The 24,632-nt window shown below is 44.7% G+C and overlaps 1 protein-coding gene across 5 annotated transcripts in view; it reads right to left on the bottom strand.

Moving 5' to 3' along the window:
• Positions 1–1,261: 1,261 nt before the first annotated feature.
• The window catches only part of LOC137528833 (protein P-30-like), a 99,020-nt gene continuing 75,649 nt past the window's right edge, over positions 1,262–24,632 (bottom strand). For 4 of the 5 annotated variants that reach the window (XR_011023477.1, XR_011023478.1, XR_011023479.1 and 1 more), the window contains one exon: positions 1,262–1,859. Coding sequence is in view for 1 of the 5 variants with exons in the window: in XM_068250456.1 (XP_068106557.1) it covers positions 1,843–1,859 (17 nt within the window). In the remaining 4 variants the exon portion in view is untranslated. Of the gene's footprint in view, positions 1,860–18,096; positions 18,170–24,632 lie in introns of those variants that run through there. The other variant, XR_011023476.1, reaches the window with a different exon arrangement.

Below are 24,632 nucleotides of genomic sequence, written 5' to 3'. Positions count from 1 at the left end.
TGTGACGTCATCCCGCCCGGTCACCATGGCGCCCGGGGAAGCCCTGCAGGAAATCCCGTTCTCAACGGGATTTCCTGCATACTCTGATCGCCGAAGGCGATCGGAGTGGGTGGGGGGATGCCGCCGCTCAGCGGCCCTGGGCTCGCTACATGATTTAAAAAAAGAAATAAATTAAAAAAAAGTGCGGCGCTGCCTCTTTGCCGGATTTTTTAGAACGGCAAGGAGGTTAAAGCAGGGGTCCCCAACCTTTACTGGCCCGGTGACCGCTTTCTGACCAAATTTTTCTCCAGGGCCCACGGGGGAGGGGGGGTTATAGTGGACAGTGTTGTGCGCTGTGGGTTACGGGGGGGGGGGGAGGCTGGGGTGCGGCGACATAGCTAGCATAGTTGCCCCAGTATAGAGGGTTTAGTGTCCCCAGTATGGCTAGTATGGTTACCCCAGTATTGCTAGTATAGTGCCCCAGTATGGGTAGTATTGTGCCCAGTATAGCTAGTATAGTGACCCAGTATGGGTAGTATAGTGCCCAGTATGGCTAGTATAGTCCCCAGTATAGCTAGTACAGTGCCCAGTATGGCTGGTATAGTGCCCATAGTGCCCAGTATAGCTAGTATAGTGCCCAGTATAGCAGACCCACGGCCCAACTGCAAACACCCCATGGACCAGCAGTGGGCCGCGGACCGGGGGTTGGGGACCACCGCATTAAAGGACACCAGAAGTGAAAATAAACTAATGAAATAAACGATTGTATCTATCTTCCTTCTCCTAAAAATGACTTTTTAAGATATTCCACAGTTTTATTTTATGTTTAAATCTACTGTTTAAGTTTTAACTGTTTTATTGTTTTTGCTCAATTACACATTCATTGAAGTATGCCAGAGATAAAATCTATGAACTATTGACCCTTTTTATCTCTTCTTATTATTGTATCTCTTTCTTGCTCTCAGAAGCCATTTTCTGCTAGGAAAGTGTTTTATAGTTGGAATTTCTTATCAGTGAGGGTCACACTGTAGTCACTTCCTGTCTGAGTCAGGACTGAGTCAGCCACTTACATACCTGATATTTAACTCTTTCAGGCAGAGAAATAAAAAAAGGAACACAGCATAGTTATTAGTGTGCTTGGCACAGTAAATACCTATGTCTATCTCATCATGTCACACGTCACTTCGGGTATCCTTTAAGCTATCTTTAATAAATCAGACTCTTCATGTAACTGTGATTAGACAAACTGGCAGATAGAACACACAACAGGGTGAAAAAAGGATGCAAAGGAGATAGAAATGCTTTATTACAGAATGTAATGTGGCATACAGTTGGTAAATAAAGGCGATACAGTTACATGTGGAGGAGGGAGGGCATATCAAGAAAATCACAGCATACAGGCAGAGAATAAACAGGAAAACTGCTGTTCAACAAAAGCAAAATACTTTTTTAGCATTTTAACTTCATATCACTGCATTTAAATGACCAGGCCTCCCTGCAAAGCAGGTCACCCTAATGCGGCCGCTGTCTGGGGGAACTTTTACATAAGTATTGTTGACTCGTCTGCAGCTGGAGACAGTGAAAGCAGCTGTACTGGTAACAATAGCACGATCAGCCTTGCCTCTGCAGAGAGCGGACACTGACCCTGCATTAGTGTGGATGAAAGTATTGAAAGTTTTTATTTTTCCATCTTGAACATGTACTCTCGGGTCGCCCATGGCACTGGCACAGTCAAAGCCATCGGCACTGGCACTGGTAAGATGTCTTTCCTTAAAGTTATCCCAGGGAGTTCCACTGCTGGAGGGGATCATTCCCAAGAGAACTCCACAGATCAGCAGCCATGTTGCTATTGGGGACATCTTGTCAAGTCAAGGGGTGGCCTGCAAAATCATAGATAACACAATTAATCTTTGATTTTTGAAACCTTATTCATTCCATTACATGCTATCAGTACATGACACTAGCTTTTACAGTCTACATTGTCAATACAGATGACCAGATTCTCCTGCATACTTTCTGATCAAGAGCAATTACAGGAACACATTACTGGCTGCAAAAGTAGTACAGAGGCGCCAACAGGGTAAAAACAATATTTCTTTAAAATGGTTAAAATGAAGTAGGTAGCGGTGGACTTACCCCTCCAAAACAGACACAAAAATTGTCACAGAGGCGCCAGGCTATGTACCGGACCGCATTGGTGATATGCTCCTATTTATTGCCTGAGGAAGTGGGATATACCCGCGAAACGCGTTGCACCTTGTTTGGAGTATGTAAATAAACTGATTTTTGCTTAAAACAGCAATTTTTGTGTCTGTTTTGGAGGGGTAAGTCCACCGCTACCTACTTCATTTTAACCATTTTAAAGAAATATTGTTTTTACCCTGTTGGCGCCTCTGTACTACTTTTGCAGTTGTTTCCACCCCTGGTGGAGGGGAATTCTTTTTCCCGATCTACAGAGAGCGACTTCTTAATCCTGAGTGGGGACAGGTCTAATCTCCTCACCTGCCTTCATAGTGGTTACCTGGACGGTAACCCTTGTTTGTGAGTACAACCTACCTATACTTACCTTCCATACCCAATTTACAGTACATACTACACTATACTGGGCTCTCGGCGTCTTCCCTTATATTTTGACATTACTGGCTGGTTTGGGATTGACTCGTTGCAGTCATGTGATCATATTCCCCTTCTTCTTAAATGGCCATCTACATAGACTCAGGATGTGATAACTATAATTTTCTGTATGCCTGGTTAAGATACATGGGGGCTGATTACTTATAGCGCAGGCAAGCAGGGCGAGTAAACTGCTGTTACTCGCGCTAAAAAAAATCAGCGCGTCTTCCTAACATCTCCGCATGCTAGTGGCAGCATTGTGCATTACCTAGTTACAGCCGATTTTGCAAACGAGATAAACAGAGGAACACCAAGAGCCCCAATAGTGTAGTATGTATTGACAAAGGGGGTAATGACAAAGAGTAATAGTTGTTATACTCACAAACATGGGTCCCCAATAGGCAACCACTGTAAAGGCAGGTGGGGAGATTATTCTGACCCCACTCAGGAATAAGAAGTCGCTCTCTGTAGATAGTAGAAAGGGTCGCAACCCTCCACCAAGGGTGGATACAATATTATATAAGACAGAACAGAGGCGCCAAAAGGATAAAAGGGGTTTTAAAGGAGCTTAAAAGCCAAAACTTGGTAATTAGAGGAGGCAGTGGTGGACTTACCCCCTCCAAGCAGACACAACACGACTGTACATTCAGTCTATTTATTAACGAACTCCAGATAAAACAAAGCAACGCGTTTCACGGGTCAGCGCCCGCTTCCTCAGGCAATAGAAAAAGGAGTTACAGCTGCAAATGACAGAGATCAGAGGGTATATTGTTTCTGCTATAATACATCCTACATTTAAAACTTCAATCATTGAGTGACAAACATGTGCAACATAATATGGTACATTGGCAGTAAAAGTACAGTATTTTGTATTATAGAATTGTTATGTTGGTGGGCTGTGTTGGTGGTGGGGAGAGGGGGGGTTAAAGAATTTGGTAGAGAGAGAGGGAGGGGGGGAGAACCACACAGGGGTGGGGGTTGGGGGAAACCTAGGGGGAGGGGGGGGAGACCAAGGGAAGGGTGTGTGTCAGGAGGAGGGAGTGGGGAAAGGGGGAGAAAAAGAAAAGGAAGGGGTTTATCTATTGTGGCCATGGGACGTGCAAGTTACAGAGCAAGTAGCATCAGAGGTAACTGTAGGTCAAAGATAGTAAAAAGAGTGTGAATGGCAGCAAAACAAGCGAAACAGTGGCAGCAAAACTGACATACCCCAGTATGGGGTTAAAAGATATGGATGGCAGCAGTAAATACAAGATGTAAGTGGATAAACCCACCAGGACTTACCATCTAGCAAAACAAACGACACTCAGCGCCTCTGTAATGGCAGAGAGTGTCTGAGCATGCTAAATAGTGTGCAGGATGTGACATCAATTAGGGAGAGGAAGTGCATCATCAGTGGGAGGAGCCTACAAGGACTTACCCTTTTAAAGAGGAGTCAGGCCGCCATCTTGGAAGAGGCATGCCTGGTCCTCAGTACTGATGGGCCGCCATGTTGGAGGTGGCCCAGATACACAGCAGTAACTTCAACATTTGCCAAAAAGTTACTGCTCCCCCCACCACCAACACAGCCCACCAACATAACAATTCTATAATACAAAATACTGTACTTTTACTGCTAATGTACCATATTATGTTGCACATGTTTGTCACTCAATGATTGAAGTTTTAAATGTAGGATGTATTATAGCAGAAACAATATACCCTCTGATCTCTGTCATTTGCAGCTGTAACTCCTTTTTCTATTGCCTGAGGAAGCGGGCGCTGACCCGTGAAACGCGTTGCTTTGTTTTATCTGGAGTTCGTTAATAAATAGACTGAATGTACAGTCGTGTTGTGTCTGCTTGGAGGGGGTAAGTCCACCACTGCCTCCTCTAATTACCAAGTTTTGGCTTTTAAGCTCCTTTAAAACCCCTTTTATCCTTTTGGCGCCTCTGTTCTGTCTTATATAATATTGTATCCACCCTTGGTGGAGGGTTGCGACCCTTTCTACTATCTACAGAGAGCGACTTCTTATTCCTGAGTGGGGTCAGGATAATCTCCCCACCTGCCTTTACAGTGGTTGCCTATTGGGGACCCATGTTTGTGAGTATAACAACTATTAATCTTTGTCATTACCCCCTTTGTCAATACATACTACACTATTGGGGCTCTTGGTGTTCCTCTGTTTATCTCGTTTGCAAGTTCGCTTGGCCCTTCCGTGGATTAAGGATACCCAAACACCAATCGTAGACCCACAACATGGACTTTGTTAACGATCGTTCTACCCACAGGACCAACCTCCTGGCCCAATTCAAACGTCAACCGGACCCACCCACCGCTCCCGTCGCCCCATCCACAACCGATGGCCCAGCTCCGGTCCCTATTGACCTCAAGCCCACCTTTCAGAAACTTGAAAATGCTCTGAAGGATGAGTTCTTCCAACTTGCTGACATTGCAATGCAGCAGACTTATATTAGTGAGAAAATCTCACCCGATGGCATTAGAGTCAAGACTCCTTCGGCCTTCCCCAATGATCCAGTGTACACTACTGAATGGTACGAATATCTTGAATCTTGTAGTGAGGGGATGATGACCAGGTCGATCAAGAAACGCACTACCCTGGTCGCAGACCTCCAAACTACCATTAATGAATGCAGAGATTTTCTCTCCCTCCACGTTGATAACCCGCTATATTTTCCTCTGATGTCTGGACTCACTAATAGAGTCCAGAAATTTGAACGGGACACAACGGATAACAAAATTAAAAAACTAAATCGAGACCGCCTGGCATACGCGGAGCACCGAGAGAGGGAGCGCAAGCCCAGGACTCCCCCCTATGGTCCTCCACGTCCCCCTCACCCCCCACCACATCACCCGTTACACACACCACAGCCACTGATGAGTATATCCATCCCCCCTCCACCCCCACCTATCAGATACCCACCCTACCCACCACCGCCCATCTTTCACCCTCCCCCACCACCCAACCTTGGCCCAGTCCCTATACACCACCCTATACCCACCAACATCCCGGTCCTCACCAACACACCCAAGCCCATCACAACACCAATCATAGACCCGGCCATCATAATACACTCCACACCCATCACCACTATTGAACCTAAACCCAAAAGGACCAACTCAAAAAAGAATACAAAAGAAGAGAGGGCGCACTGAGTCCTTTGAGTAATATGATGTAGTACGATTTGGACAGGTCTCACCTGTTTGAAGAGTGGCCGGCACAACGTGCACACAGCCCGGATAGACCTTGTCCCTCTTAGCCGAGCCGGGGACTGAGCTCAGGCACAGGGCGGAGATGACGTCACGCACTCCAGGAAGTGGAGGGTCCGTTGCCCAGTAACGTCGGAACGCTCTGTGCAGAGTCACTGGCGTTCCGTGTCACTGGGTATTAGCGCTGCCAGGCTCCATAGGGAGACAAGAATGATACATATATACTATAAAAGTATAAAGTTTTTATTTAAAAACAACGCGTTTCGCGGAGATACAGTCTCCGCTTTGTCAAGTTAGTGCATATTTGAATAAAGAACTGCATAGACATAAATACCCTCTTCCTCATACACATGTCTCTAATTGACCAATCTGCGGTGCATGGGTGGGGTCCAGAAAGTCACATTCCCTCTAATACAGGGGAATAGACCATATAATTGCTAGTATAAGAGAAACAACATCAAAAGGTATATAGATTGAAAAGGACAGGACTCCACTGACATACAATGCCCATCGGTCGCACATAGGATCTCAGCCAATATTTATAAGGAATAGCCACATCTACATGTATACATATATATACATACACACATGTACGTGTACATGTCTCTCACTGGACTATAGGTTGGAGGTGGCTCATCTCCTCCAAACACTTATTTAGGCCCCCCGGTTCCAGAGTTCCCAATTTAAGAATCCAAAAGGATTCCCGTTTGCATAATGTGTGGTACCTCTCATATTTATTGGAGTTAGATATTTGTTCAATTATAGTAGCCCTAAGTAGTTCAAAGTTCCTATTGTGAGTCATAAGAAAATGCTTTGAAACCCCATGTTTCTGCTCCCCATTATGGATATTGGACCTATGTTTATTCAGTCTGGTCTGGAATTTTTGGGTGGTACGTCCCACATAGTACAGCTCACACGGACAGCTTAACAAATAGATGACATGTGTGCTTTGACATGTAACATGGCTTTTTATAGGGTACATGGCTGATAAACTGGTCTGAAATGTATGTGTACCTGCCCTCAGGGTCTTACAGGAAAGACACCTTTTGGACCCACAAGGGAAGCACCCCAATTCTCCATTGGTAACCCTCTGTTTAAGGGGTGCCGTTTTACATTCTACTATGGGTAATCTGCTGGGTGCAATATGGCCCCTAATCGATTTGCCCCTTCTAAAGACCATCTGGGGTCTCGGGGCTAGAGACTGTTTCAAAATGGGGTCGCTAAGTAAAATGGGCCAGTATCTAGAAAAAATGTCTCTACACTCGTCAGCCTGTCCAGAAAAATTCAAAACAATCGATGTCTTTTTGGCCTGGGATTTCTCTCTCTTGGAATTAGCTCCATTGGGCAGCATACATTCAGACTGGGACAAAGTCGCAGCTCGATCTCTTGCTGCCTCGACTAGGGGAGCTGGATAATGTTTCTCTAGGAATCTGGACCTCAATACTTCCGATTGTCTAGTATAGTTCTCTAGATTGGTACAATTGCGACGTAGTCGCTTAAATTGACCAAATGGAACATTCCGTAGCCAAGGCCTATAGTGGGCACTGTGATAGTCTAAATAACCATTCCTATCTGTAGGCTTGAAATAATTAGTGGTCCTGATAGACGCACTGAGTGGATCCACCTCTATGTCCAGATCCAAAAAGTGCGTCTTAAAGGGATCCGTCTCCAGTGTAAAGGACAAACCCAGTTGGTTCCCATTCAGATAAATGACATACCCCTGTAGCTCCTCCTTCGATCCCCTCCACACACATAAGACATCATCAATGAAACGGCGATGGAGGACGAGGCTCGACCGGGCGGGAGGGGATCCATGGAGGAGCTACAGGGGTATGTCAGTTATCTGAATGGGAACCAACTGGGTTTGTCCTTTACACTGGAGACGGATCCCTTTAAGACGCACTTTTTGGATCTGGACATAGAGGTGGATCCACTCAGTGCGTCTATCAGGAGTCAGGACCACTAATTATTTCAAGCCTACAGATAGGAATGGTTATTTAGACTATCACAGTGCCCACTATAGGCCTTGGCTACGGAATGTTCCATTTGGTCAATTTAAGCGACTACGTCGCAATTGTACCAATCTAGAGGACTATACTAGACAATCGGAAGTATTGAGGTCCAGATGCCTAGAGAAACATTATCCAGCTCCCCTAGTCGAGGCAGCAAGAGATCGAGCTGCGACTTTGTCCCAGTCTGAATGTATGCTGCCCAATGGAGCTAATTCCAAGAGAGAGAAATCCCAGGCCAAAAAGACATCGATTGTTTTGAATTTTTCTGGACAGGCTGACGAGTGTAGAGACATTTTTTCTAGATACTGGCCCATTTTACTTAGCGACCCCATTTTGAAACAGTCTCTAGCCCCGAGACCCCAGATGGTCTTTAGAAGGGGCAAATCGATTAGGGGCCATATTGCACCCAGCAGATTACCCATAGTAGAATGTAAAACGGCACCCCTTAAACAGAGGGTTACCAATGGAGAATTGGGGTGCTTCCCTTGTGGGTCCAAAAGGTGTCTTTCCTGTAAGACCCTGAGGGCAGGTACACATACATTTCAGACCAGTTTATCAGCCATGTACCCTATAAAAAGCCATGTTACATGTCAAAGCACACATGTCATCTATTTGTTAAGCTGTCCGTGTGAGCTGTACTATGTGGGACGTACCACCCAAAAATTCCAGACCAGACTGAATAAACATAGGTCCAATATCCATAATGGGGAGCAGAAACATGGGGTTTCAAAGCATTTTCTTCTGACTCACAATAGGAACTTTGAACTACTTAGGGCTACTATAATTGAACAAATATCTAACTCCAATAAATATGAGAGGTACCACACATTATGCAAACGGGAATCCTTTTGGATTCTTAAATTGGGAACTCTGGAACCGGGGGGCCTAAATAAGTGTTTGGAGGAGATGAGCCACCTCCAACCTATAGTCCAGTGAGAGACATGTACACGTACATGTGTGTATGTATATATATATGTATACATGTAGATGTGGCTATTCCTTATAAATATTGGCTGAGATCCTATGTGCGACCGATGGGCATTGTATGTCAGTGGAGTCCTGTCCTTTTCAATCTATATACCTTTTGATGCTGTTTCTCTTATACTAGCAATTATATGGTCTATTCCCCTGTATTAGAGGGAATGTGACTTTCTGGACCCCACCCATGCACCGCAGATTGGTCAATTAGAGACATGTGTATGAGGAGGAGGGTATTTATGTCTATGCAGTTCTTTATTCAAATATGCACTAACTTGACAAAGCGGAGACTGTATCTCCGCGAAACGCGTTGTTTTTAAATAAAAACTTTATACTTTTATAGTATATATGTATCATTCTTGTCTCCCTATGGAGCCTGGCAGCGCTAATACCCAGTGACACGGAACGCCAGTGACTCTGCACAGAGCGTTCCGACGTTACTGGGCAACGGACCCTCCACTTCCTGGAGTGCGTGACGTCATCTCCGCCCTGCGCCTGAGCTCAGTCCCCGGCTCGGCTAAGAGGGACAAGGTCTATCCGGGCTGTGTGCACGTTGTGCCGGCCACTCTTCAAACAGGTGAGACCTGTCCAAATCGTACTACATCATATTACTCAAAGGACTCAGTGCGCCCCTCTCTTCTTTTGTATTCATTTTAGTGATTTTCTTGGGAGCAGCCTGGTCCTGGATATAGGGGCCAGATCGCATTGAGAGGGATCTGCACTATCCCTGTACTACTCTTCAACTCAAAAAAGAGAACTTTCAAGGACATTACCTACAGCCCAGAAAACACCGATGTGGTTCCTGAGATGGCAGGGAACACACAAGCCTCTAACCCCCCGGAATCTAACATAAAAGCCGCAAAACTACCACACCTCGATTTCACCATTACTGACCCCACACTAGCAGCAAAAGGGGTTATCCAGAATCATACTCAAGTCCCAATGCCCGAACCAGCATCCCCTACTGAATTAAGGGTGTCACAGATCAGCCTCTGTGCCACAGAACCATCATCACCCAACTATTCCCCACTCTCCTATTCCCCAGTCCCCAGCCCTCAACCGTCCACTTCCCATGCAGCCATCTTATCTCAAACACACCATAACCCCACTACTGTCCAGACCTCCATGACTTCCTTTCTCCAACCTCTCACCATTCAGTCCCACCCAGCCCCTGTCCTACAAAAGGACTCTAGCCCCTCCAATTCTTTTTTAGAACTCCCTCTGTCCCTTATCAAACAAGGGACAATCAGCCCCCATTTTCACCCATGCACAGCACTGAACAGAACCCACCTCCCCGAATAACACCTACAACCCCCAATCAGCCCAAAACCAGAAAGAGGGGCTCTAGGGGTAAAGGTAAAAAGAAGAAGCCAGCTACCACCATCACACCCAATGACCCACCTATAAAATGTATCTTTAACCTGTCTAGCCATATCCTCACCACACATGAAAACACACTATTGGAAAAAGGGCTTTCATTCTGCCCCATTAATGCTGCTAATATGTTCAATCTCTTTACAGACCTGAATGCTTACATCAGAAAACTTACATTAAAGAGACACTTCGCCATTAAAAAGAATCCCACACTGTCTACCTCGGTTCCCCTCATTATTACACAGAACGACAATATCCCACTCACCACGGTCAACCCCAATGAAATTCAATTAGAAAAATGCATTACTACCCAACTTAAGGGCAAATCCAGATTCTATCCCACAGCATCCAAAGGCCATTTCATTGAAACATTCTATGCATTAGTTCTAGATGACCTCCTCACTCTTCAGACCCACACCCCCATGATCAAAGATAATCTCACCCATCATGAGAAAATTGCCCTTAAGTCACTCCTCAAAAACCCCGATCTGGTTATCAAACCCGCCGATAAAGGTGGGGGTATAGTCATCCTCGACAGACTTGCCTATCTGGAAGAAGCTAATCGACTTCTAGACAACCCTGACCACTACAACAAACTTACCTCAGACCCAACCATACCCCTCAATAAGATCCTCAAGACTTTCATCAACCAAGCTTTACTCTCAAACATTATTACCAAAAATGAACGTAATTATATTGTCAATCATCATCCCAAAACACCATTCTTCTACTACTTACCAAAATACATAAAGACTTACATAAACCACCCGGCCGACCCATTATCGCAGGCATTGATTCCATGACCAGCACTTTGTCCCGGTTCATTGACAAACACCTACAACCCCTCGTAATAAACTTACCCTCCTACCTCAAAGATTCCCAACATCTCATACAGATTCTATCCCCTATCACCTGGTCCTCTGACTATCACTGGCTTACCTGCGACATATCCTCACTTTATACCAATATCCCCCATCAATTTGGTTTATCTGCAATAAAACACTTTCTAAACACTCTTCCATCCATGCCCTCCATACAGCAACAATTCATCCTACAGTGTACTGAATTCATTCTGAACAATAATATATTCTCATTCAACAATAATTACTATCACCAGACCAGTGGAACTGCAATGGGCAGTTCCTTTGCGCCCTCTTATGCAAACCTCACCATGGGCCTCATAGAACTTCAATTACTATACATCAATCACCCATTCCATAACAACATCATTCTGTATAAACGATATATTGACGATTTATTTTTTATATGGAAAGGCGAAATCTCACTAATCCCATCCTTCATCCAATATCTTAATACCAATAGAGCGGGTCTTCAGTTTACAACTCAATACCACCCAATCTCCATAGACTTCCTCGATCTTACCGTCTTCATTGAACAGGGCTCCAACAAAACAAAAACATATTTTAAATCCGTTGATTCTAACAATTTTATACACTTTAATAGTTTCCACTATCTACCTTGGACACAGAATACACCATATTGCCAGTTTAGAGGGCTCTACAGAAACTGCACAGACAACCAAGATTATCATGTTCAATCTGATATACTCACTAAGAAATTTTCCGCAAGGAAATACTCAAAAAAACGTATCCGGGACGCACATCATAAAGCACAACTACCATACAACCCCAAACCATCAACCGCAGAAAGCAATAACCCACCCCCCAGATTCATCACTCAATATTGTAGAGAACACCAAACCATCAGGAAAATAATGAACAAGCGTTGGGAAATTCTACTCCAGGACCCATTCTTGAGACCCCTCCTCCCCACCAAACCACTTATCACCTACCGCAGAGCCCCCAGTCTCCGCAATTTACTAGCCCCCAGTAAACTTCGCTGCCCCAAGACTGAACTTACACACAGTTCAGTTCCTTTGACACCTGGTTCACGACCCTGCCAACGTTCCAGATGCCTAGCCTGCCCTTTTGTAGCCAATGTTACCACCTTTACGTCCACCGTTACCAACATCCAATACAATATCAAAAAACATCTGTCCTGCCAGTCCCGATTTGTTATCTATGTCATTTCATGTCCCTGCCATCTTCAGTATGTGGGTAGAACCACACAGGAAGCCCGGAGCCGAATTGGCCAGCATAGAAGAAACATCCTGAATAAATTCCCTATGCACAGCGTGTCACGGCACTTTCACCAAGCTCACCAAAATAATCCCGAAACACTTTCCGTCACCCTTATCGACAGTACCTGCGATAACGAACCAGCGGCATTCGAAAAACTGAAAAAGCTCGAAATGTACTGGATCCAGACCCTGAGGACACTGGTCCCAGGGGGTCTGAACGAGGTCCTGGAAAAAATATACTAAATTCTCTAATTCCATATGATGCATCCCTTTTGTTCCGGTGATTTTTAATTAGTCCTTTCTTTTTATAATTTTATAGTATTATGATTTTTTATCCTTACTTTTATGCAGATTGAAAATAAGAATTTTATGTTGTACCAGTTTTATGTTTATGTTAATGTTAATTCTTAAATTTTGTCCGAACGACTGGTTACAAACATTTCTGGTTAAAAACACCCATCCACCCCCTTTTTCACTCCCCCCCTTTCATCTCCCCCCCCCCCCCCCCCCGAAAATCATATTGGCAACTTTAATGATACTTCAGTTTACCGTGGATCTACTATAAGTACAATAGTGTTTTTTGTTTTTTTAACCAAACGTCAGACCTATTTTTCTTAAACGTTTTATTTCACACCTGCTAATCTATGTTGTAAACAGAAAAAACTCCCCCCAACCCCTGACCCTCTCCCTTTCTCTTTCCCTCCCCCCCCCCCCCCGAAAATCATATCTGCCAACTTTAAAGAGAACCCGAGGTGGGTTTGAAGAATATTATCTGCATACAGAGGCTGGATCTGCCTATACAGCCCAGCCTCTGTTGCTATCCCAAACCCCCCTAAGGTCCCCCTGCACTCTGCAATCCCTCATAAATCACAGCCACGCTGCTGACAAACAGCTTGTCAGAGCTGGCTGTGTTTATCTCTATAGTGTCAGTCTGCTGCTCTCCCCGCCTCCTGCAGAACTCCAGTCCCCGCCTGCATCCCTTCCCTCCCTGCTGATTGGAGGGAAGGGACGGGGCAGGGACCGGAGCTATGCAGGAGGCGGAGGAGCAGCTGAGACTGACACTACAGATGTAAAGGCAGCCTCACAGCACGGCTGTGATTTATGAGAGATTGCAGAGTGCAGGGGGACCTTAGTGAGGTTTGGGATAGCAACAGAGGCTGGGCTGTATAGGCAGATCCAGCCTCTGTATGCAGATAACATTCTTTAAACACACCTCGGGTTCTCTTTAACGACACTTCAGCATACCATTGATCTACCATAAGTACAATAGTGTTTTTAACCAAAACGTCATACCTATTTTTCATAAACGTTTTATTCCACACTTTTTAATACTGTTGGCTATATGCTGCTCTGATTGTTGTACCTATCAAATTAAGACTATGTTAATTTATGTTGACAACAGGAAAAACTCCCCCCCAACCCCTTTTCCCCCCCTCCCCCCAACCCCTTCCCCCCTCCCCCATACAAATCACATCCGGCAACGTTCCCAAAAAATGTTAAGCATACCATGGATCTACCATAAGTTTAATAGTGATTTTTTCAACCAACATCAGACCACTTTTCTTTTAATACAAATGTGACATAGACCTTTTACTTTGTACTTTTACTATTATAAGCTATATGTTGTATGTATATTTATGTGTATGCTTTTTATCAAGACCTGGTTAACCTCTGCTATTTATTATGCCCTTTTTTTATATATCTTTTTGGCAAATGTTGAAGTTACTGCTGTGTATCTGGGCCACCTCCAACATGGCGGCCCATCAGTACTGAGGACCAGGCATGCCTCTTCCAAGATGGCGGCCTGACTCCTCTTTAAAAGGGTAAGTCCTTGTAGGCTCCTCCCACTGATGATGCACTTCCTCTCCCTAATTGATGTCACATCCTGCACACTATTTAGCATGCTCAGACACTCTCTGCCATTGCAGAGGCGCTGAGTGTCGTTTGTTTTGCTAGATGGTAAGGCCTGGTGGGTTTATCCACTTACATCTTGTATTTACTGCTGCCATCCATATCTTTTAACCCCATACTGGGGTATGTCAGTTTTGCTGCCACTGTTTCGCTTGTTTTGCTGCCGTTCACACTCTTTTTACTATCTTTGACCTACAGTTACCTCTGATGCCACTTGCTCTGTAACTTGCACGTCCCATGGCCACAATAGATAAACCCCTTCCTTTTCTTTTTCTCCCCCTTCCCCCCCCCACTCCCTCCTCCTGACACACACCCTTCCCTTGGTCTCCCCCCCCTCCCCCTAGGTTTCCCCCAACCCCCACCCCTGTGTGGTTCTCCCCCCCTCCCTCTCTCTCTACCAAATTCTTTAACGCCCCCCCCCTCCCCCCACCACCAACACAGCCCACCAACATAACAATTCTATAATACAAAATACTGTACTTTTACTGCCAATGTACCATATTATGTTGCACATGTTTGTCACTCAATGATTGAAGTTTTAAATGTAGGATGTATTATAGCAGAAACAATATACCCTCTGATCTCTGTCATTTGCAGCTGTAACTCCTTTTTCTATTGCCTGAGGAAGCGGGCGCTGACCCGTGAAACGCGTTGCTTTGTTTTATCTGGAGTTCGTTAATAAATAGACTGAATGTACAGTCGTGTTGTGTCTGCTTGGAGGGGGTAAGTCCACCACTGCCTCCTCTAATTACCAAGTTTTGGCTTTTAAGCTCCTTTAAAACCCCTTTTATCCTTTTGGCGCCTCTGTTCTGTCTTATATAGTTACAGCCGATGTCTTCACTTGCCGTGTGAGGTATCTAACATAGTATCGGCCGCATTAGTGCAGTATCGCAGTAGTGCAGGCATCTGCCGTTGCTAGGTAACGCACACTACGCTGCCACTAGCGCGCGTAGCCTGCATGGAGATGTCAGGAAGTCATGCTGATTTATTAGCAGTTTGCCTGCTTTACAGTTAATGAATCAATCCCAAAGTGTTTTTCAAGTTTTGATCTTAGTTTTATGGTCTAAATAATACAGTCACCGATATTAGGTCAACTGTAATACAAAATCATCTTAAAGGAATCGTCAGGCAAAAAAAAAAAAAGAGTTTCACTTACCTGGGGCTTCTACCAGCCCCATGCAACCATCCTGTGCCCTCGTAGTCACTCACTGCTGCTCCAGTCCCCCTATGCCAGCTAGTTTCGTTTTTGCCGAACTCGGGGTCGGCGGGCCGTATTGTGTACATTTGTACGCATTCCCGCTGGAGCAGGAACATTAACGCATACGTTTTACGTGTTAGTGTTGACCTACTAACGCGTAAAAATGTATGCGTTAATGTTCCTGCACCAGTGGTAATGCATAAAAAGGTATGCAATGCGGCCCGCCGACCCTGAGGTCGGCAAAAACTAAACTAGCTGGCATAGGGGGACTGGAGCAGCAGTGAGTGACTACGAGGGCACAGGATGGTTGCATGAGGCTGGTATAAGCCCCAGGTAAGTGAAACTGTTTTTTTTTTTGCCTGATGATTGTTTTAGGTATGGATTCTCCTTCAGACCGTACTGTATATTATATTGTTGTAGTCTTAGAGCAAATTCCCCATTTTCTCATAGGCTACCTGACCTGCTGGTGTCACCTAGAGGAAACTGGGACATTGAGGTCCTCTTCTTTTTATGTTCTTCCTTTTTCTTTCCTCTTTTGTTATTAATGACAAAGAGGAAAAAAAAAGATACAAAGAGAGAGGGGGGAAAGTGAGAAGGAAAAGAAAAATACACTGTTCTCTCTGGTGTTTGTTGGCTCCACTAACTAGAGAATTATGGCCTAGTACTTAGACCTCTGAGATGGGATGTTTTATTTGGATGCAACTTGGAAATCTATGCTTTTATTCCATTGCAGTAGAATTTTGTTATAGTAAACTCTGATATAGTAAACCTCTGGATATAGTAAACTTAGTCCTTTGGTCCCAGCAAAGTACTATATTTATACAATGTATACATTGTATAAGTGTACAATGTATGACCAATTCTGATATAGTAAACATCTGATATAGTAAACTACTTTTCCTGGTCACTTGGAGTTTACTATTAAATCATTCTACTGTATTTGGAAGACATTGTGGCCTTGTATTCCTTATTTGTCAACAACTTTATATTGCATTGTACAAAAACATTCAATACGGCACAGTAGGAGAAAAACAGGATTGGCACATGCAGTTCCTTGTTTAAAAAAGCTAGCCTGACTCACGTTTCGCTCATATGAGCGTCCTCTGAGGCTCTGCGCAGAGCCTCAGAGGACGCTCATACGAGCGAAACGTGCGTCAGGCTAGCCACCGCTCCCACTTCACCCCACCAAGCACTGGATCTGGTAGGAACTCTTCAATGTAATTGGAAATTCATCTTACTTTTTTCCTATGGTGTACAGCCGGATTTATTAAAGCTGTTTTAAACAAGGAACTGCATGTGCCAATCCTGTTTTTCTCCTACTGTGCCATATATATCTTGTATTCTATATGGATTAGAGCACGCTATCCTTGCCAAGTATATACCAGGCCAGTGCTGCAGCCTATGATTTATAATACCTATGCCAAACACCTGTCATTGCAGTGCCTGTTGGTTTCTTTTTTTGTTTCCAAAATCATTCAATACATTTATATTGGAATAAAAAATATGTTATTAGAGACTAAACGTGGCCATACACTCATCAATTTTCCTATTTGATTCTCTGCAGATTAAATCACTCTGATCAAATTGGATGTGAATTGATTCTTTTAAATGTTCGGCTCGATTGATTTTGACCAACAATCGTTTCATTTGTAAAAGGAATCGATTGTGTTAGAATATTGGATGGAAATCTATAAATATATGGCCAGCTTTACAAATAACTAACTTACTTTTGCATTCTTCATCCTTGAGGAAAATTCACATAGCTAAAATACATGAACTATTGACTTATTTTTAACCTATTCCCTGCAGAGTTTCATGGCTGTAATTCCTTATCAATGAGGGTTAAGCTGGCCATAAATAATCGATTCAAAAGGAATTGATTCCTACCATTACCATACACTGCACATCAATCTCCAATAGATTCCAACAGTGAATCTATTAAAAATCGATCGAACTGCAGAGTCGCACTGTTCAATGTAGTGCAAAGCTATAGGCCATTAATCTGCCAATGCTTTTGCCCAGCCCCTGATTGTTTTACATTTCCCAACCTGTCTGATCGATTCTTTCAATTAATTTTTGTTTAAAATGGATAAAAAAATTGATTGAGCTGACATTTTGGGGAATCGATTACCAGCAGATGAATGGAATCTGCAAGAAATCAAATAATAAAATTGCTGAGTGTATGGCCACCTTCAAACTCTAATCAGGAACGGGTCCATTAAGAGAGAAATTGTCACTTGCATGCCTGAAAGTGAACTCTTTCAGGCATAAAAATGAAACACAGCCTGGTTATTAATATGTTTACCATTGTACATACACGTTTATCTTATCATGGCCCATATGCAATTGACTTTTTCTCCTCCTGGGTTATCTTGTAGAAGATAATTTTCATATTTGCTTTAAAATAACTTTTCACCATTTTACAATTGAAAAGTACCAAAAAGTTGGTGAAAAAAGTACAGTCAATATTATTTATCTTGCTTGCTGGTGGCTTAAAAGGCATTTGGAAAACGAGTTTGAACATATCACCTAGAAGAAAACTCAGGACAAAACTGAATTACATATCAGTCCATGTCACACTTTAAAGGCACTCTTAGCTTAAAAAAAGCAGGTTTGCTGCATCACTTAGGCTCTCCCCAACACTTCAATCCTGGAGAAACTTAGTAGAGTAAAACCAAAAGTACCTCAGCTGTCAACAGTATGCTACCCTCCAGTCCTCTTACCTGTGATGTAGATGGTCCTGTATACTGACAAAGTTGCCTTCAGAAATGTTCTTGTGTTTTCTCTTCCACTTCTTACTGTATGTAGGGTTTATATATGTATAGAACAGGAAGTTCAAAACACCAACTTTAAATCAGGAAATGTCTGTCTATTTTTGTCACATAGTGGTGATGAGCTCAGCAAATGTTTGTTTAACCATTTCTGCCACTGGGACGTGAGCCTAACATCCGCAGCAGCAGCTGCTACAGCCGCAGGGACGCGACAGTCACGACCCCGCAGCTTGGGGGGCTGTGTGCGTGATCATGCTGGCATATGCCCGTGATCGGGATGTTGCCGGCAACAGGGGGGATTGGCTGCAGGGGACAAAAGTCCCCTGAACCAATCCGTACATGGCCCCCCGAGAATGAACACGGTTTTTGTTAAAAAAACGTGTTCATTCGTAAATAGAGCCGCCACGCTTCCTCCCGCTCGCTGCTTTCCGCTGCTTACCACCACCGATCACTGGCTTAATGAATGGGAACAAGTTACCATTCATTAAAGAGAATCTGTATTGTTAAAATCGCACAAAAGTAAACATACCAGTGCGTTAGGGGACATCTCCTATTACCCTCTGACACAATTTCGCCGCTCCTCGCCGCATTAAAAGTGGTTAAAAACAGTTTTAAAAAGTTTGTTTATAAACAAACAAAATGGCCACCAAAACAGGAAGTAGATTGATGTACAGTATGTCCACACATAGAAAATACATCCATACACAAGCAGGCTGTATACAGCCTTCCTTTTGAATCTCAAGAGATCATTTGTGTGTTTCTTTCCCCCTGCAGCTATCTTCCACTGAAGTGTCAGGCTGTTTCTTCCTGCAGAGTGCAGACAGCTCTGCCTGTATGTAATTCCTCAGTATGTAAAAGCCCAGCCAGCTCAGAGGAGGATTTATCCAGCTTGTAAAAGAGAAGAGAGAAGCTGCTCTAATCTAAATAATACACAGGCAGTGTGCAGAGAGGGGCCTGGATGGGGGAGATGCATCACAGAACCACAACACTGAAGAACTTGGCAGCCTTCCAGACACAGGCCTGACAAGTCTGACAAGAGAGAGATAAGTTGATTTATTACAGAGATGGTGATAGTAGAACGTGCTGCAGTAAGCCAGAACACATTAGAATAGCTTTTGGAACTTGTAGGATAATAAAAAACAGGATGCAATTTTTGTTACGGAGTCTCTTTAATCTCCCCTATAGGCTACCGTGATCACAGGCATCCATTAATGCCTGCGTTACTTCCCCAGTTACAATGTAGCAACACATTACTTCCTATAGCGTACTTATTGTACGCGAATAGGAAGTACTCCGCAGGGACATCTTTTGGCCAAACAGTAAAATTACACCTACTGACTTTTTTTTTTAATATGTATGTCAAGAGGGCATATTATTATTACATTATGGGTAAAAATTAGTGATGGGTGTAAAACTGAAAAAATGCACCTTTATTTCCAAATAAAATATTGTCACCATACATTATACTAGGGATATAATTTTAACGTTACAATAGCTGGGACAAATGGCCAAATAAAATGTGTTGATTTTAATTGCAGTAGTATGTATTATTTAAAACTATAATGGCCGAAAACTGAGAAATAATGATTTTTTTTCCATTTTTTTCTTATTATTCCAATTATAATGCATTTAGAATAAAATATTTCTTAGCATAATGTACCACCCAAAGAAAGCCTAATTGGTGGCAGAAAAAACAAGGTATATGTAACGATCGGTGTAACACAGAGAGGGTCTGATTACCGGTGAACTGCAGTCTCACCAGGAATACAGAATATACCCGATTATTGGTGATCTGCAGTATCACCGATAATCAGATATATCTACTAACCTCTGGACACCAGGGAGAACAATTGAGTGTTAGATGCAACAGTATACTTTGAGTACTTCACCAGAAGTATGTTCCTTCCTATGGCCTAGACTCTCCAGGAGGGAGGAGCTAGGCTAAGGGTAGGAAGGTCAGAGCGTGAGTGACACCCGAGTGGGAGGGTGTCACTAACAGGTCTGGGAACTGCCTCTAACAGTAAGGCCAATTCTCGAGGTCGGCAAGCCAGGTCGTTAACACACAGACAGATAAGGTACAAAATCAGGATGCAAATACAGAGTCCAGGAACTAGCAGAGTTTGGCAGCAGGATATCAGAAATAGCACAGTACAGAATCAGGATACAAATACAGAGTCCAGGAACGAGCAGAATTTGGCAACAGGATATCAGAAATAGCAAGGTACAAGATCAGAGTTCAGAGGAATAGTCAGGCAGGCAGAAGGTCATAACAAATAATACAATGCAATGTTCCTAATGCTAAGGTGTGAACGCCTTGATGTCAACACCTTTGGAAACTATGCTAGAACACAGATACAGACAAGGTCTGAGTGCTACCACGTTGTGATCACAACGGCAGACAACCAGAGAATGCCCAGCACCCAGTATATATAGTAAGGTACTCTCCAGCGCCTCCCTAAGTGCTGGACCAATGGCAAGTGGTGAAAATGTCAGCTGACCGGCCTGGTCAGCTGACCCTTTTCTGGCTGTCATATAAGCTCTGCCTCTGAGCGCGCGCGCGCGTCCTTTTGAATCTGTGTGGACTAGCAGTCCCAGCCACACCAGTCATGTCTTGCAATGTGATTCTTGATTCAAGCGCGGGGACCGCCGCCCCACTCTCTAAGGGAGCGGCGGTTTCCCCGCGTCCGGCTGCACTGTCAGCCACTCTGCCATCCGTGCAATCTGCCGCCTCCAACTCTGCCCATGCGGCATGCGGCGGTTTCTCCGCGTTGTGCCGCCATGTTGGACGCGGAAAAAGCCGCCCCACTCTGAGCCCTTGCGGCGGCTTTTTCGCATTTCCTCACAGTACCCCCCCCGAGGAGTGGACTCCGGACAGCTCCTACCAGGCTTCTCAGGATGCAACGCATGGAACTCCCTTCTCAATTTGTCAGCATGCATGCGACACTCAGGTACCCATGATCTCTCCTTGACACCATACCCTTTCCAATGAACCAGATATTGTACTGAGTTTTGAACTATGCAAGAGTCTAAAATTTTCTCTACTTCGTACTCAGGTTGGTCATCTATCATCACAGGAGGAGGAGGAGTGGGACCCACATGAACTGCTGGCTTAAGCAGGGACACGTGAAAAGATCTCACGCCGCGCATACTGGCAGGGAGGTCAATGGCATAAGTGGCATCGTTGATCTTTCTAGTCACTGGGAATGGACCCACATACCTGGGCCCCAACTTAGCTGAGGGCTGTTTCAAGGTCAAGTGACGTGTGGACACCCAGACTAAATCTCCTGGCAAAAACCTCCACTCCAATGAACGTCTCTCGTTAGCTTGACCTTTTTGACTTTGAAATGCCTTCTCCAAATTATTTTTCACAATCCACCGTTTATCTTTAAATGATCTTTGCCAGGCCTCCAGAGCTGGAAACGGAGTGGAGGCGACTGGCAATGGGGAGAATTTAGGCAATTTCCCAGTCACTACCTGAAATGGACAAAATCCTGAAGAGGAACTTTTTAAATTATTGTGCGCAAATTCTGCGAACTGTAAAAACTTAACCCAATCATTCTGCGCTTCTGCAACGTAACACCTTAAAAACTGTTCCAATGATTGGTTGACTCTTTCCGTCTGACCATTGGTCTGTGGGTGGTAGCCCGACGAAAATGACAGTTCCATGCCCATTTGGTGACAGAATGCCCTCCAAAATCTGGAAACAAATTGGACTCCCCTATCTGACACGATGTTTTCTGGAATGCCATGCAATCGGAAAACGTGGATGATGAAGAAATCGGCCAATTCCTGGGCCGAGGGGAGTCCTTTCAAGGGCACAAAATGGGCCATTTTACTAAAACGGTCGACTACCACCCAAATGACCGACATGCCCTCAGACTTGGGGAGCTCACCCACAAAATCCATGGACAAGTGGGTCCATGGCTCACTCGGGGTGGGCAAGGGCTGCAATTTTCCCACAGGTGCCAGTCGGGAGGGCTTACTCCTAGCACATACCGCACACTCTCTAACAAACTCTTTGCAATCGGCTGCTAGAGACGTCCACCAAGCGCATCTGGCTACAAGGTCCTGTGTTCTGGAGGCCCCAGGGTGTCCCGCATTTCTGTGTGAGTGGAACATCTGCAAAATCTGAAGGCGGAATGGCAGTGGGATGAACATAACCCCTTTGGGCTTCCCTTCCGGGATGTCCTGCTGAAAAGGACCTAAAGTCTCTGTCCAATCTTCCCAAGTCTCAGTTGTAGCTAGTACCAGTTTCTGGGGAACAATGGTCTCTGGGGGGGAGGGCTGTGCTGTCTCTGGCTCAAAGCATTTAGACAGGGCATCTGCCCTAATGTTTTTGCTCCCTGGGGTGTACGTAATTATAAATCTGAATCTCGAGAAGAACAATGACCATCGGGCCTGACGGGGGCTTAATCTTTTGGCTCCCTCGATGTATTCTAAATTTTTGTGGTCAGTGTAAACTGTAATCGTATGTTTAGCTCCTTCCAACCAATGACGCCATTCTTCAAAGGCCAGTTTGATGGCCAGGAGCTCCCTGTTGCCTATATCGTAGTTTCTCTCTGCCGGAGAGAACCTACGAGAGAAGTAGGCACATGGGTGTAGTCTGCCCTGTAACCCTGACCGCTGAGACAGCACAGCCCCTACCCCGACCTCTGAGGCGTCCACCTCAACAATAAAGGGATAGGAAGTATCAACGTGTCTCAGGATGGGTGCCGAGCAAAACAAATCTTTCAAAGTGGAGAATGCATGCAAAGCCTCTGGAGGCCAGTGGGTAGTATCTGCCCCTTTCTTAGTGAGACAGGTGAGGGGTGCAATAACAGTGGAGTACCCCTTTATGAACCTTCTACAGTAATTGGCAAGCCTAGAAATCTCTGAAGAGATTTTAACCCCACTGGTTGAGGCCATTCCAACACAGCAGAAACCTTGGCAGGATCCATGGACAGGCCCGAGGTGGAAATAATGTACCCTAAGAAGGTGACAGATGTTACTTCGAAAGTGCATTTCTCCAACTTGGCGTAAAGCATGTTTTGTCTCAGTTTATCCAATACAAATTTGACATGTGTCCTGTGCTCGGAGAGGTTGTTAGAAAAGATAAGTATATCATCTAGATATACCAACACAAACTTGCCCAGTACCTCCCTAAATACCTCATTGATCAATTCCTGAAAGACGGCCGGGGAGTTACACAGCCCGAAGGGCATCACCAGGTACTCGTAATGCCCGTCGGGCGTGTTAAAGGCCGTCTTCCATTCATCGCCCTTTCTGATTTGCACCAGGTTGTATGCACCCCGTAAATCCAACTTTGAAAAGATCTTAGCGCCGGTTATTTGTGTAAACAAGTCATCTATCAAGGGCAAAGGGTAGCGATTCTTTACTGTAATTTTATTCAGGCCCCGGTAATCAATGCAAGGCCGCAGGCCTCCGTCTCTTTTCTTAACGAAAAAGAAACCTGCGCCAGCAGGCGACCGGGAAGGGCGAATGAACCCCTTGGCCAAATTTTCACAAATGTATTCCTGCATGGCCACTTTCTCTGGCCCAGACAAATTGTAAAGATGACCCCTAGGGGGCATACAACCAGATTGGAGATCGATAGGGCAATCAAATGGGCGATGTGGAGATAACTTATCTGCAGCCTTGGGAAAGAACACATCAGAATACTCGGAGTATTGTACTGGTACCCCCTCCAACTGGATCTTGGTCTGGCCCAATGTCACTCTCCCTAAACACTGCTGAAAACAGCGATCTGACCAACTAGTTAGCTGACCGGTAGCCCAATTAATTTGTGGAGAGTGTAAGTGTAGCCATGGCATGCCAAGGATGACTGTGGAGGTGGTCATGTGTAACACAAAAAACTGTAGTCTTTCTGTATGTAACACCCCTATAGTAACTTCCACCTCTGGTGTCTGGGACAGGGGATGATTACTTTGCAGGGGGGAATCATCTACTGCCGTAACCTGAATGGGTGGTTTTACTGGGGTGAACGGAATACCCAATCTCTTTGCAAATTCAAAATCCATAAAATTAGCTGCAGAGCCAGAATCAACAAAAGCCTCAGAAATCTCAGTTTTATCTTCCCATGTGACTGTACAGGGAAGGAGTAATCGTCTATCTTCTAGGGGTAAAAGCTGCGTGCCTAGGGTGCTACCCCCTACAACTCCTAGGCAGTAGCGTTTCCCGGCTTGTTAGGGCAATTACGTACTCTATGACCCCCCTTTGCGCAGTAAAGACACAGCCGTTCAGACATCCTGCGTCTTCGCTCCACTTGGGATAGTTTTGACCGACCAATTTGCATTGGTTCGGTGGAGGCGAGACAGGAGGAGGTGGAGTTACTGGCAGCGCAGCGTAGGACACCATTCTTACATGACTACTACCCCGGGTCTGTTTCTGATAGCACAGTCTGCGGTCGACTCGAATGGCCGATGAAATGGCCTCATCAACTGTCTTAGGTTCAGGCAAACTTAGCATGAGATCTGAAACCTCATCTGACA

Source organism: Hyperolius riggenbachi, chromosome 8, assembly GCF_040937935.1.
Source record: "Hyperolius riggenbachi isolate aHypRig1 chromosome 8, aHypRig1.pri, whole genome shotgun sequence".
Taxonomy (NCBI): domain Eukaryota; kingdom Metazoa; phylum Chordata; class Amphibia; order Anura; family Hyperoliidae; genus Hyperolius; species Hyperolius riggenbachi.
The sequence above is the reverse complement of the archived record's forward strand: the minus strand, read 5'-3'. Positions and strand labels throughout refer to the sequence as shown.